General features: G+C 35.6%; 1 protein-coding gene across 2 annotated transcripts in view; it reads left to right on the forward strand.

The window, feature by feature from the left end:
- TEX11 (testis expressed 11) overlaps nt 1-13,240 on the forward strand; it is a 292,212-nt gene that overhangs the window by 107,175 nt on the left and 171,797 nt on the right. For both annotated transcript variants that reach the window (XM_032847753.1, XM_032847754.1), the window contains exons 12-13: nt 1,324-1,405; nt 4,902-4,980. In XM_032847753.1, the coding sequence (XP_032703644.1) occupies nt 1,324-1,405; nt 4,902-4,980 (161 nt within the window). The remainder of the gene's footprint in view (nt 1-1,323; nt 1,406-4,901; nt 4,981-13,240) is intronic.

Consider the following 13,240-nt stretch of genomic DNA (forward strand, 5'->3'; position numbering starts at 1 on the left):
GTTCGGTTCTACCACTTAGCAACTATGTCACTATGTGTACGTGACTCCAACTGAGCCTCAGCTTTCTCTTCTGCAAAACGGGATTTATGGATAACTTGCCTTGAAAATTTGTTGTATGGATCCTTTTTTCAAATAACTGTTTGGCAAAAAGAAAAAAAAAGTAAGTAGAAATCTAAGGAATAAGAATGAGAAACAATAGTGAGAAAAGTTACAGGAAAGATAAGAATATTAATTATAGGGAGAAAGCTAATAGATTTAACAGGTAATTATGATTTCTAAAAGTATAGTTTCAGGAGACAAGGATAGACCCTATAGTGCAAATGTTTATAGAAGTGAATCCTTGATTATACAATGAAAGCAGAGTGTTTGTCCATTCTCTGGAGTTGTTTGGTAATGAAATCAAAGGGAAAACCAGAATGTCAGCTTGTGTGAGTATAGTAGACTGAAGGAAAACAGATCCCGCCAAGCTCTGGGAGACCTGTACATCTCTGAAAGTAAAAGGGAATTGAGTCCAAGATCTATTCCAACATGTCTGTCAGGAAATGTCGCAATGCAGTAAATTAAAATCTGCAACCTCGGTTTATTATTTGTACTGATGGCATCTATATTTGTGAACCCTTTTAATACCAATGCATACTTTTCCTAACTTTCCATTCTTAAGGCATCTCAAACATGAATTGCTATAATTATTTGCCAAGGTTAGAGCAAATGAGTACAATGTTCGTGTAGAGGCTGAATGACTTTGTAGTGAAAAAGGTTCCCTTCTGTGGGCCTAGACTACCCTTTTAATCCGAGCTAGCTGTTTAAATATGTATCCTGTCAGGCAAAGTGGAACCAGGCAAGAGACCACAGATTGCGTAGAACCATAGGAAAACTATTCAGAGTACATTGTTATTAATAGTAAATATGACTGGCATATCCTTAGGGAAGACAGTACATTTTCATTTCATTCAGCCATATTTCCAAAGGACGTTAGTTGTTACTAAAATCTCAAAAGAAAGCAAATATAATTTGACATGTGGAGTTTTGCTTATCAAGTCAAGAATATGGCCTTACGTTCACAGTTTAAGTATTGACCTTACCATTAAGTGCTTGCCACTCAATCAAATGTTTAAATGTTTTTTCCTTGTGTTATTTAGATTAACTTAAATATAAAAAAATATTCTCAGAGATAAACTGGATTTTATGATCTGATCTTTTATAATTTTGATTTTTTTGGTCATGAGTCATTCTGTTGTGGTTAAATAAAACAGGCAATTACTTGAAAATTGTCTTTTACATTCTACAGTTTTAATGTCACTGTGATTTCTCTATTTAAAATAGGAACATTTGAATCCAGCTGGGCTTTTCTTAAAGATGAAAATCCTCTTGAAGAGTGAAATAGCTAATGAAGAACTCTTTGAAGGTATCATCTCTGTATGAAGAACGCACAATTTTGAAATATCATTTCCAGTTTGTTTAATACAGGATCTTTTTTTTTTTTTCAGCATAACAGTATTCCTTGTTTTTGCATCACACCCAGTGCTCCATGCAATCTGTGCCTTCTCTAATACCCACCACCTGGTTCCCCCAACCTCCCACCCCCCGCCACTTCAAACCCCTCAGATTGTTTTTCAGAGGCCATAGTCTCTCATGGTTCACCTCCCCTTCCAATTTCCCCCAACTCCCTTCTCCTCTCTAACTCCCCTTGTCCTCCATGTTATTTGTTATGCTCCACAAATAAGTGAAACCATATGATAATTGACTCTCTCTTTTATAGTATCCTAACAAGTGTGATTTGATAGTGACTGAGAAAGAAATTGATCACATAGGAAAAGGAGAGGCTTGTCAGCTAGGAAGAAAAAGAGAAGGAAGAGGGACTAGTTGGAGATTTAATAGTAAAAAAAGAGCTGAATAAAAACCATTACGTTTTTGAGTTTTGTTTGTTTGTTTTTTAGTTTAGCAAAAATTACAGCTGCCCTTCCAAAATTGTCTATCACCATGAAAAAAAATTAACTTTGGATGGAAAAAGCCTTTGTAGTGCTGTGCTTTCTATAATTACTTGTATAAACATTGCTATTTGTTTTTCAAAATTCTTCTTTTTAAGATTTATTATTTTAGAAGGTGGGGGAAAGGCAGAGGGAAAGGGAGAGAGAGTCTTAAGTAGACTCCATGCTGAGTGTAGAGCTCAACATGGGGCTTGATCTCACAACCCTGAGATCACAACCTGAGCTGAAACCAATGGTTGGACGCTTAACTGAGTGTACCACTCAGGTGCCCCTTTTTCAGAATTCTTTTTTTTTTTTTAACGATTTTATTTATTTATTTATTTATTTGACAGACAAGAGATCTCAAGTAGGCAGAGAGAGAGGGGGAAGCAGGCTCCCTGCTGAGCAGCGAGCCTGATGTGGGGCTCCATCCCAGGACCCTGGGATCATGACCCGAGCCAAAGGCAGAGGCTTTAACCCACTGAGCCACCCAGGCGCCCCGCCCCCCTTTTTCAGAATGCTTAAGGGTCTAGAATGTATACCTCACGAATAAACATCCTGATATACATGTTTGAGTCATTTGGCAAGTCACTTAATTTTTCTGTGCTTCTGTTTCTTCATCTTTAAAAGAGATATAATAATAATGTCTACCTCATTGTGTTATTTTGAGAATCCCTGAGAAAATGTATATAAGGCATTTAGCAGTATGCCTGGTGCAGAGTTAGTGTGCAAAACCTGTTACCTGTTATTGTAGCTATTAATTATTACTGTTACTACTACAAAAAGTCTGTCTATGCACACTGGCCCCTTAACAATATTTCAATAATGTTTAGCCATAAAAATAAATTCTTTTAATGTGTGTATGCTTTATTTTTTTTCTATATAAAAATGTAGTTGCATTATAGAGCTGCATTTTTTACTATATAAAATTATATTCTAATATAATTAATTATCCCATAAATAATAATAATTTTAATAAATAGGATAATGATCAAATTTGGTAGCTCTAAATTTAGTTCTAATTTAGTACATCTGAAACTTTCTGTGACCTCTAGAGTTTTAGCTAATCACTAGGAGACCTTAGAAGCTGAAGTGTATAGAATATTCTGTATTTCTACATAACAGTATCATCTCAGTATACACAGGCTGAAAAATGTTAGGAACCAGGAAGACAACTCTACTTTTTTTTTCCACTAGGAGAATAAACCAACTAACCATTTAAAGGAATAGGCTTACTCAAACCTATACAATATAGGAAAAGCAAAGGGATTATGAAGTCACCTACTTTAAAATTGATTGATCTTAGATTAGAATTCCCCATTATAATATTTATCAAAATGCAGATAAAAAGAAGAGTTTAAAATGAAACTATTCTTTATGCCCATATTGTTTTTATTTAGTCTCTTGATATTAAGACTAATGAAGTCTCAATGTTAGATTACAATTTAGAAGACTTCCCTGAATCCCAAGTTTTCTATACCTTAAAATATTAAATTATCTTTTACTTTGTTGTATTGAGAGAATGTGTTGAAACTTGCATTTTTATAGTCTGTTCATTTCTTTGCTAGTGGAAGTACTTTACTCTTAGAATGGTCAATCTAACTGCTGGCATTAGAGTTTCACTGGTATTTTTTTTAGTAGAAAAACTGAAAAAAAATATACAAATTTTTTTTATTATGAAAGGATTGCACATACCCATTAAGGAAACTTTTGGAAAATACTAAAAATATACATAGTACTGCCATTTACTGGAATATAAGTTCCCTGACAATAGGTATTTGGTGTTAAGAACCCAGTAGTGGGTTCTTAGCACCAAGCACAGAGACTACACTCATTAGATATTTGGTAAATAAGGAGTCTGAACACAATCACTTCTAGCAGTTTGATCATTTATTTTCATCGCTTTTTCTATTTTGGTTAAATTTGTTTGTTTTATAGAATTTTGACTACATAGTACATGCAGGCTTTATTTTCTGATTTTTCACTTACTAATCTTACAGACATTTTTCATAGTGGTGCATATCATTTTTCTCTGTTCTTTCATACTCAACACTTAATGGTTTTTGTAATAGTTTATCACCTGCCTATAGTGGACACTCAAGAATATGTCTCCTCTTTATTGTTATTGTAATCTACACTGATTTTAATATCTTTGCTTATAAACATTTTCCCTTATTTCAGATGACTTTTCAGAAGTACACTTTTTGTAGTAGAGGGAATGCATAATAATAACAGTAGCTTTCATTTACTGAGTGTTTACTAAGTGCTAGGTGCTTTGCTATGTAATTTACGTTAGTTATCTCATGTAACCCTCTCAACAAACCTAAGAGATTGATGATACATTCCCATTTTACAAATGACAAAACTAAGGCACAGAAGAACTAAGTAACTTTCCTATGGCATATAGGTGGCAAGTGGTTTCAAATATAAGTCTATCTTGACTTGAGGTCCCAAACTTTTTTTTTAAAAGATTTTATTTATTTATTTGAGCGGGAGAGAGAGCACATGAGACGGGAGAAGGTCAGAGGGAGAAGTAGACTCCCCACCGAGCTGGGAGCCTGATGTGGGACTCGATCCCAGGAGTCCAGGATCATGACCTGAGCTGGAGGCAGTTGCTTAACTACCTGAGCCACCCAGGTGCCCAGGGTCCCAAGCTTTTAACCACTGTGTTCTTAGCATACAGTATTGCCAAATTGCTTTTCAAAAAGATTGTACCAAGTTACTTGGCGTCCATAGAAGAGTACATGTTTCACTACATTCTAGCATTGGATGTTATTATTTTATAAAAAGGTTTTTATAAATTATTAGGCAAGGCATGGTCTATGGCAAACATTTAGAAAGTAGATTTTGAACAGAGAAAAATTACTGAAAATAGTTAAGCTTCCTCTGAAATGAAACTGATATGATTATTTCATTTTTTTTTTTCTTTTTTAGCTGTCATGGAAATAATGCATCTTGACATGTCTCTAGACTTTTGTCTGAATGTTGCTAAACTGCTGATGGATCATGAAAGGTACAGTAGAATTGATTTTCTTTTCTCTAAAGACTAACATTTTTTTTAGGTTTCCATTAATATATATTGAATATATCCATTTATATCCATCTGTATTCACAGAGCACTGCATTTGCCATTGTGCTTATCAAATTAGAAGATGGAACTGTTAGCTTAATGATTTAAACAGCCAAGAGTCAAGTTAATTTTAAAATTAACGTTAAAATTTTGAAAAAGAAATAAAAAGTGGAGTAAGGTAGTTGGGGCTGTAAAAAACAGGAGGTTAGGCCTAGGTTAGCCTACAGGACAGTGTCAGGTGGAATGGGAAGGCATGAGCAAGTGCAGTTCTATGAGTAATGTACCTCTCCGGCTCTATCTGTATGGGGCCGTTAACGTCAGAAGGGATCTTAGAATATTTACAGACCTCTGAATGGTTCCCAGACTTCAGTTTTCATCACAATTACTGGGGATTGAGCACTTGAAAAGATGGCTCAACATCATTAGCCATCAGAGAAATGTCAGTCAAAACCACAAGAAACCACTGTGTACCCACTAGGATGGCTATACTCAAAAAGACAGATAATAAAAAATGTTGACAAGGATGTAGAGAAATTGTAACTCTCATACACTAATGCTGGGAATGTAAAATTGTGCAGCTGCTTTGAAAACAGTCTCTTATTCAGTAAGTTAGAGAGTTACCATTTGACCCAACAGTTCCACTCTTGAATTAAATAGGAAATGCATGTCCATAAAACACTTCAATGTGAACGTTCATAGCAACGTTATTCTTAATATTTAAATGTGGAAACATTCAAAATGTCTATCAACTGATGAATAGGTAAACAAAATATGATATAACCATACCATGGAATATTACTTGGCAATAAAGGATGATGTATGGAACTGTTGAATTACTATATTGTACACCTAAGACTAATATAACAGTTTGTTAACTAACTAGTGTTCAAACCTTTAAAATATTAAGAAAAATAAAAAGAAACAGGTACTGATATATGTTATAACATGGATAAACCTTAAAAACATTATGCTAAGTGAAAGGATCCAGTCACAAAGATCATAGATTGTATCAATCCATTTATATACTATCCAGAATAGGTACATTTATACAGATAGGAAGTAGATTAATGCTTGCCTAGGGCTTTGAGACTTGGGGGAAATGGGGAGACACTGCTCATGGGTATGGCATTTCTTTTTGATGTGATGAAAATGTTTTAAATTGATTGGGTGATGGTTGTACAATTGTATGAGTACACTAAAAGCCACTGAATTGTGTACTTTAAATGGATGCATTGTATGGTATGGAAATTATACCTCAATAAAACGGTTATACAAAGTGATCACTAGGGAACTTGTTAAAAATACAGAGATAAGGCCCTGCCTTACTCCCAACAGGCCTAGACCTCTGTTCTTTATTAGTTCTCCAAGTGGTTCTGAGAATCACTATTTTAGGTGAGTTAGTAAACATTTTCTGTAAAGGGCCTTTAGCCTTTGTAAACCATAAATTCTTTGTAACACCTCCTTTACTCTGCTCTTGTGTGAAAGCAGCCATAGAAAATCTGTAAATAAATGGAGCTGGCTGTGTTCCAAAAAGCTTTATTTACAAAAACAGGTGGCTGGTTGGATTTGGCCTGCAAGCTGTAGCTTACCAACCATTGTTGCAGACCAGTCTCCTACCTGACGCATGACTTCTTGGATGAGAAGGCATTCAGCCTCTTCTGGAATATCTATGGAAGAGGGGATTGTAATAATGATAATCATATTTATATATTATTTGAAACTAATACATTAATTATAATAATTATGATTATGTTTCTACAAAGCTACAACACAAAAATTTTTCTTATATACAATTGGTACATGTTTTCCAATAATTTCTAAGGCTGCTAGTTCTGCCGTGTGGTAATATCAAAATCTTTTACTTGACAGTTCTTCCCCATTTCATTCTAACATTGTTCATTAATATTGTCAGTCACTTATAGTTTGTAAGTATGGTAACTGGAAATGAACATAATACTACAGATGTGGTCTAACCAATAGTATCTGCTTTTTATGTTCTAAATGTTCTAAACTGGGGCACCTAGATGGCTCAGTTTGTTAAGCTACTGCCTTCGGTTTGGTTTGTGATCCCAGGGTCCTGGGATTGAGCCCCATACCAGGTTCCCCCTCCCTCTGCCACTCCCCTTGACTGTGCTCTCCTGCTCTCTCTCTGTCAGATAAATAAATAAAAATCTTTAAAAAATAATAAAAAGATAAATGTTCTAAACCTGAACTATCCAATTTTGTAGCAACTAGCCCCATATAACTATTTAAATTTAAATTAACAAAAATTAAACAAAATAAAAAAGTCCTTCAGTCACACTAGATATATCAAGTTTCATTAGCCACATGTGGTAAGTGGCTAGAGCTTACTGAGCAGTGCAGATAGAGAACAATTCCATTATCATAGGAAGTTCAACTGGGCAGCACTGTTCTAGAGCCTATGTTTCTTTCAATGAAACCAATGTTAAGTTTAGCTCTTTCCTCACAGCCACATCACATAGTGAATTTACTGCGCTTAGAAAACTAGATCTTTATAATATCAACTGCTCTTATCTCTGAATTCCATATCCTTTACCTTTATGATTGAATAAGTACCCAGTGGCGATACTAAAAGGAAAATACCTAGTTCTTTCCTACTGTGTGTTTTTCTCATGTATATTTCTTCCTGTGAATATCCTTTACTACTCACACAAAACATTTCACTTCTTGTCACTAAATATGTGGCGGTTTTTCCCACATATTTATTTCCCACATATTCCCACACCAAGCAATTCTCTGTGATACTAGTTGGGTATCCTGCAATTCAACTCAGTTCTGACGCTATCTACCTGGAGATAGCATCAGAACCCACAGTTTAAGGGTTTGGTCTCACAAGACCCTTCCCCATACATCAGAAGTTAGTGGCAAGCCCAGGTTATCACCTATGTTTCTGACCAACTGGACATAGATCAGAGGTTCTAACATCCTCCTCCTCAGGTTCAATTAATTTGTTAGAGTGGCTCACAGAACTCAGGGAAACACTTAACTTTTGTTTACCAGCTTACTGAAGGACTTGTTAAAAGATACAGACGAATAGCTGGGTGAAGAGATACATAACATGAGATCCAGGAGAATTTTTGCACAGGCGCTTCTGTGCATACGGAGTTGGGCTGTGATACCCTCTTGGTGTATATGTGTTTACAGCGTGGAAGCTCTCTGGACTCTGCACTTTTGGGGTTTTATGGAGACTTCCTCACATAAGCATGATCAATTATTAATTCTATTTCTAGTCCTTCTCTCTTCTCTGGAGGATTTGGGGGGAACTGAAAATTCCAAGCTTCTAATCATGGCTTGGTCATTCTGGTGATCAGCCCCCCATCTAGGAGCCATCCAGAGTAATAGAACAAAAGATGCTACTAGAGCTCTTATCACTTAGGAATTTACAGGAGTTTTAGGAGCTCTGTGTCAGGGATAGGGCAAAAAACAAATATTGGAACAAAAGATGCCCCTAGTGTTCTTATCACTTAAGAAATGACAAGGGTTTTAGGTCTCGGTGCTAGGAACCAGGAGCAGAGATCAATATATATTTTGTTATCCCACATATATTTTTTAAGCTTATTAAGTTTCAACCTGATTGTTAGCGCTTATTTTTTTTTCAGTTGTTATAATCCTGTAAATTTAAATTCTATCATGTGGTGTATTTACTCTTCCCAGTCTGTTATCTTCAGATTTTGTAGGCATTCCAACTGTCTTCATCCAATTCACAGTAGCAAGCTTTCTCTTAAAGGACAGGATATTTTAGATTTCTGGACCACACAGTTTCTTTTTTTTTTTCTAATTTTTTTCTTCGGAATTTTGTTTAAACTCTAGTTAATATACAATGTAATATTAGTTTTGTGAGTAGGATTTAATGATTCATCACTTACATACAACACCCAGTGCTGAACAAGTGCCCTCCTTAACACCCGACACCCATTTAGCCCATCCCCTGTCCACCTCCCTCCATCAACCCTGAGTTTGTTCTCTATCATTAAGAGACTATTGGGTTCTGCTTACCTCTCTTTTTTTTCCCCTTCCCACACATTCATCTGTTTTGTTTCTTCAATTCCACATACGAGTGAAATCATGGTATGTGTCCTTCTCTGACTTACTTCACTTGCACATACTCTATAGCTCCATCTACATCCTTGCAAATGGCAAGATTTCATTTTTTTATGGTTGGGTAATAATCCATTACACACGCATGCGTGCGTGCGTGCGTGCACACACACACACGCATCTTCTTTACTCCTCTGCTGATGGACCTTTGGGTTCTTTTCATAATTTAGCTATTCTTGATAATGCTGCTATAAACATTGGGGTACATGTGCTCCTTCGAATCAGTATTTTGTATCCTTGGGTAGATACCTAGTAGTGCAATTGCTGGGTCATAGGGTAGTTCTCTTTTTAACTTTTTGAGGAACCTCCATACTGTTTTCCAGAGTGGCTGCACCAGTTTGCATTCCCACCAACAGTGTAAGATGGTTTCCCTTTCTCTACATCCTCACCAATACCTGTTGTTTCTTATATTGTCAATTTTAGGCATTCAGACCAGTGTGAGGTGGTATTTCATCATGGTTTTGATTTGTATTTCCCTGATGATGAGTTGATGTTGAGAATCTTTTAATCTTTTCATGTGTCCATTAACCATCTGGATGTCTTCTTTGAAAACATGTATCTCTTCGTGTCTTCTGCCTATTTAACTGGATCATTTGTTTTTGGATGTTGAGTTTGATTAGTTCTTTATAGATTTTAGATATCAGATATGTCATTTGCAAATATCTTCTCCCATTCCATAGGCTGCCTTTTAGTTTTATTGATTGTTTTCTTTGCTGTGCAGAAGCCTTTTATCTTGATGAAGTCCCGGTAGTTTATTTTGCTTTTATTTCCTTTGTCTCCAGAGACATGTCTAGTAAGAAGATGCTGCGGTCAAAGTCAAAGAGGTTGCTGCCTGTGTTCTCTTCTAGGATGTTGATGGTTTCCTGTCTCACATTTAGGCCTTTCATCCATTTTGAATTTATTTTTGTGTATGGTGTAAGAAAGTGCTCCAGTTTCATTCTTTTGTATATTGGTGTTCAGTTTTCACAACATTTGTTGATGAGACTGTTTTCCATAATTGGGTATTCTTTCCTGCTTTGTTGAAGATTAGTTGATCATATAGTTGTGGCTTCATTTCTGGGTTTTCTGTTCTGCTGCATTGATCTAAGTGTCTGTTTTTGTGCCAGTGCCGTACTATCCTGATCACTACAGCTTTGTAATATAGCTTGATGTCCGGAATCATGATGCCTCCAGCTTTGTTTTTCTTTATTGTTTGCTTTGGCTATTTGGGGTCTTTGGTGGTTCTGTACAAATTTTAGGATTGTTTGTTCTAGCTCTGGGAAGAATGCTGTTGGTATTTTGATAGGGATTGAATTAAATGCGTAGATTGCTTTGGGTAGTGTAGACATTTGAACAATATTTTTCCAGTCCGTGAGCATGGAATGTCTTTCCATTTCTTTGTGTTGTCTTCAGTGTCTTTCATCAGGATTTTATAATTTTCAGAGTGCAGATCTTTTACCTCATTCTCTAGGTTTATTCCTTTGTATCTTACGGATTTTAGTGCAATTGTAAATGGGATTAATTCCTTGATTTCTCTTTCTGCATCTTCATTATTGGTGTATAGGAATCCCAACAGATTTCTGTATGTTGATTTTAAATCCTACAACCTTGCTGAATTTGTGTATCAGTTCTAGCAATTTTTTTGTAGAGTCTTTCAGGTTTTCTACATAGAGAATCATATCATCTGTGAATAGTGAAAGTTTGATGTCTTCCTTGCTGATTTGGATGCCTTTTATTTCTTTTTATGGTCTGATTGCTGAGGCTGGGACTTCCAGTACTATGTTGAACAACAGTGGTGAGAGTGGACATCTCTGTCTTATTCCTGACTATAGATGAAAAGCTCTCAGCTTTTCTTCATTGAGGATGATATATATGTGTGCTTTTTTTTTCTGGGTGGTCTGTTCTCTTCCTTTGATCTATATGTGCATTTTCATGCCAGTACTATACTGTTTTGATTATTGTACCTTTGTAGTATAGTGTGAAATCCAGGAGCATTTATACCTCCAGCTTCATTCTTCTTTCTCAGGATTGCTTTGGCTATTCAGGGTCATTTGTGGTTCTATACAAATTTTAGGATTCTTGTTCTGTCTACTTCTGTGAAAAATTCCATTGGTATTTTCTTTTTTGTTTTTTTTTTGTTTTTTTGGTTTTTTTGTTTTGTTTTGTTTTGTTTTGTTTTGTTTTTGATGTGAGGGTAATTCTGGCTTCAATAAATAAGTTTCAAAGTGTTCCCTTCTCCAATTTCTTGGAAGACTTTGAGAAGGATTGGCATATATTCTTTAAGGATTTGGTAGAATTTGGGGGTAAAGCCGCCTAATCCTGAACTTTTCTTTGTTGGGAGATTTTTGATTACTGCTTCCATCTCTTTGCTAGTTATAGGTCTGTCAGGTTTTCTATTTCTTAATGATTCAGGCTTTGTAAGTGGTTGTGTTTCTAGGAATTCATGCATTTCTTCTAGGTTATCCAATTTGGTATATAAGTTTTCATGGTAGTCCCTTAAAATTCTTTTCATTTCTTTTTTTTTTTTTAAGATTTTATTTATTTGACACAGAGAGAGAGACAGCAAGAGAGGTAACACAAGCAGGGGGAGTGGCAGAGGGAGAAGCAGGCTCCCCATTGAGCAGGAAGCCCAATGTGGGGCTTGAGCTCAGGACTCTGGGATCATAACCTGAGCCAAAAGGCAGATGCCCAATGACCGAACCACCCAGGTGCCCCTAAAATTACTTTCATTTCTGAAGCATCAGTTGTAATGTCTTTTCTTTCATTCATGATTTTATTCAAGTCTTCCTTTTTTCTTAATCTAGCTAAAGTTTTGTCACTTTTATTTATCTTTTCAGAAAACCAACTCTTAGTTTCATTGTTTTTTTCCTGTTGTTTTTCTAGTCTCTATTTCTTTTATTTCTGCTCTAATCTTATTTTTTCCTTCCTTCTGGTAGTTTTGTGGTTAGTTTGTTCTTCTTTTTCCTATTCCCTTAGTTGTAGAATTAGGTTATTGATTTGAGGTCTTTCTTGTTATTGAACGTAAGCATTTATAGATACAAATTTCTCCCTTAGCATGGTTTTTTCTGTGTCCTGTAAGCCTAGGTAGGTTGTATTTTCATTTTCATTCAGTCTTAAGTTTTTTCTAATTTCCCTTGTGATTTCTTCTTCATTTCATTGTTTAAGCATATTGTTTAATTTCTACAAATTCTAAATATTTTCAGTTTTTCTTCCATTACTGATTTGTAACTTTATCTGTTTGTCATCAGAAAAGATACTCTGCATGATGTCTGTCTTTTAAAATCTATTGAGGGGTGCCTGGTGGCTCAGTCAGTTGGGTTTCTGACTCCTAATTTCAGCTCAGGTCGTGATCTCAGAGTCGCAAGATTGAGCCCTACATTGTGCTCTGCACTGGGCATGGAGCCTACCTAAGATTCTCTCTTTCCCTCTCCCCTCTGCCCTGCTCTTGTCCTCTCTCTGAATGACTGACTGACTGACTGACTGACTAAATAAATAAATAAATAAAATCTCTTCACTCTAAATTTGTGGCCTAACATTTGGTCTGTCCTGGAAAATGTTCCATGTGCACTTGAGAAGAATGTGTATTCTGTTATTGGGTGGACTGTGCTGTATATGTCTCTTGGTTTATTGTGTTGTTAAAGTCCCGTATTTCTTACTTTTGTCCAGTTGTTCTATCCATTTTTGAAAGGAGGTCTTTAAGTCTCCAACTGTTATCGTAGAGCGCTGTTTTACCTTCAGTTCTCTTAAACTGATGGTCTGTTGTTATTGTTATATCTTCTTGCTGTATTGCATTTTTAATTAATGTATAATGTCTTTCTTTGTCTTTTGTAACTTTTTAAATTTAAAGTCAGTTTTGTTACAAACACCCCTGCTCACTTTTGGTTACTATTTGCATGGAATATCTTCGGTCATTTCATTTTCTACCTGTTTGTGTCTTTGACTCTCAAGTGAGTTTTTTCTGGACAGTATGTTGTTGGATTCTATTTATCTATTCTTCCAATCTCTGCCTTGTGATTGGAGTTTCATCCATTTACATTTGAAGAAATTACATATAAGGAGGGACTTCTGTTATTATTATTGCTTGTTTTATATATACCTCATAGTT

The sequence above is a fragment of the Lontra canadensis genome, unplaced genomic scaffold (assembly GCF_010015895.1).
Source record: "Lontra canadensis isolate GAN:19392208 unplaced genomic scaffold, GSC_riverotter_1.0 scaffold193, whole genome shotgun sequence".
NCBI lineage: Eukaryota > Metazoa > Chordata > Mammalia > Carnivora > Mustelidae > Lontra > Lontra canadensis.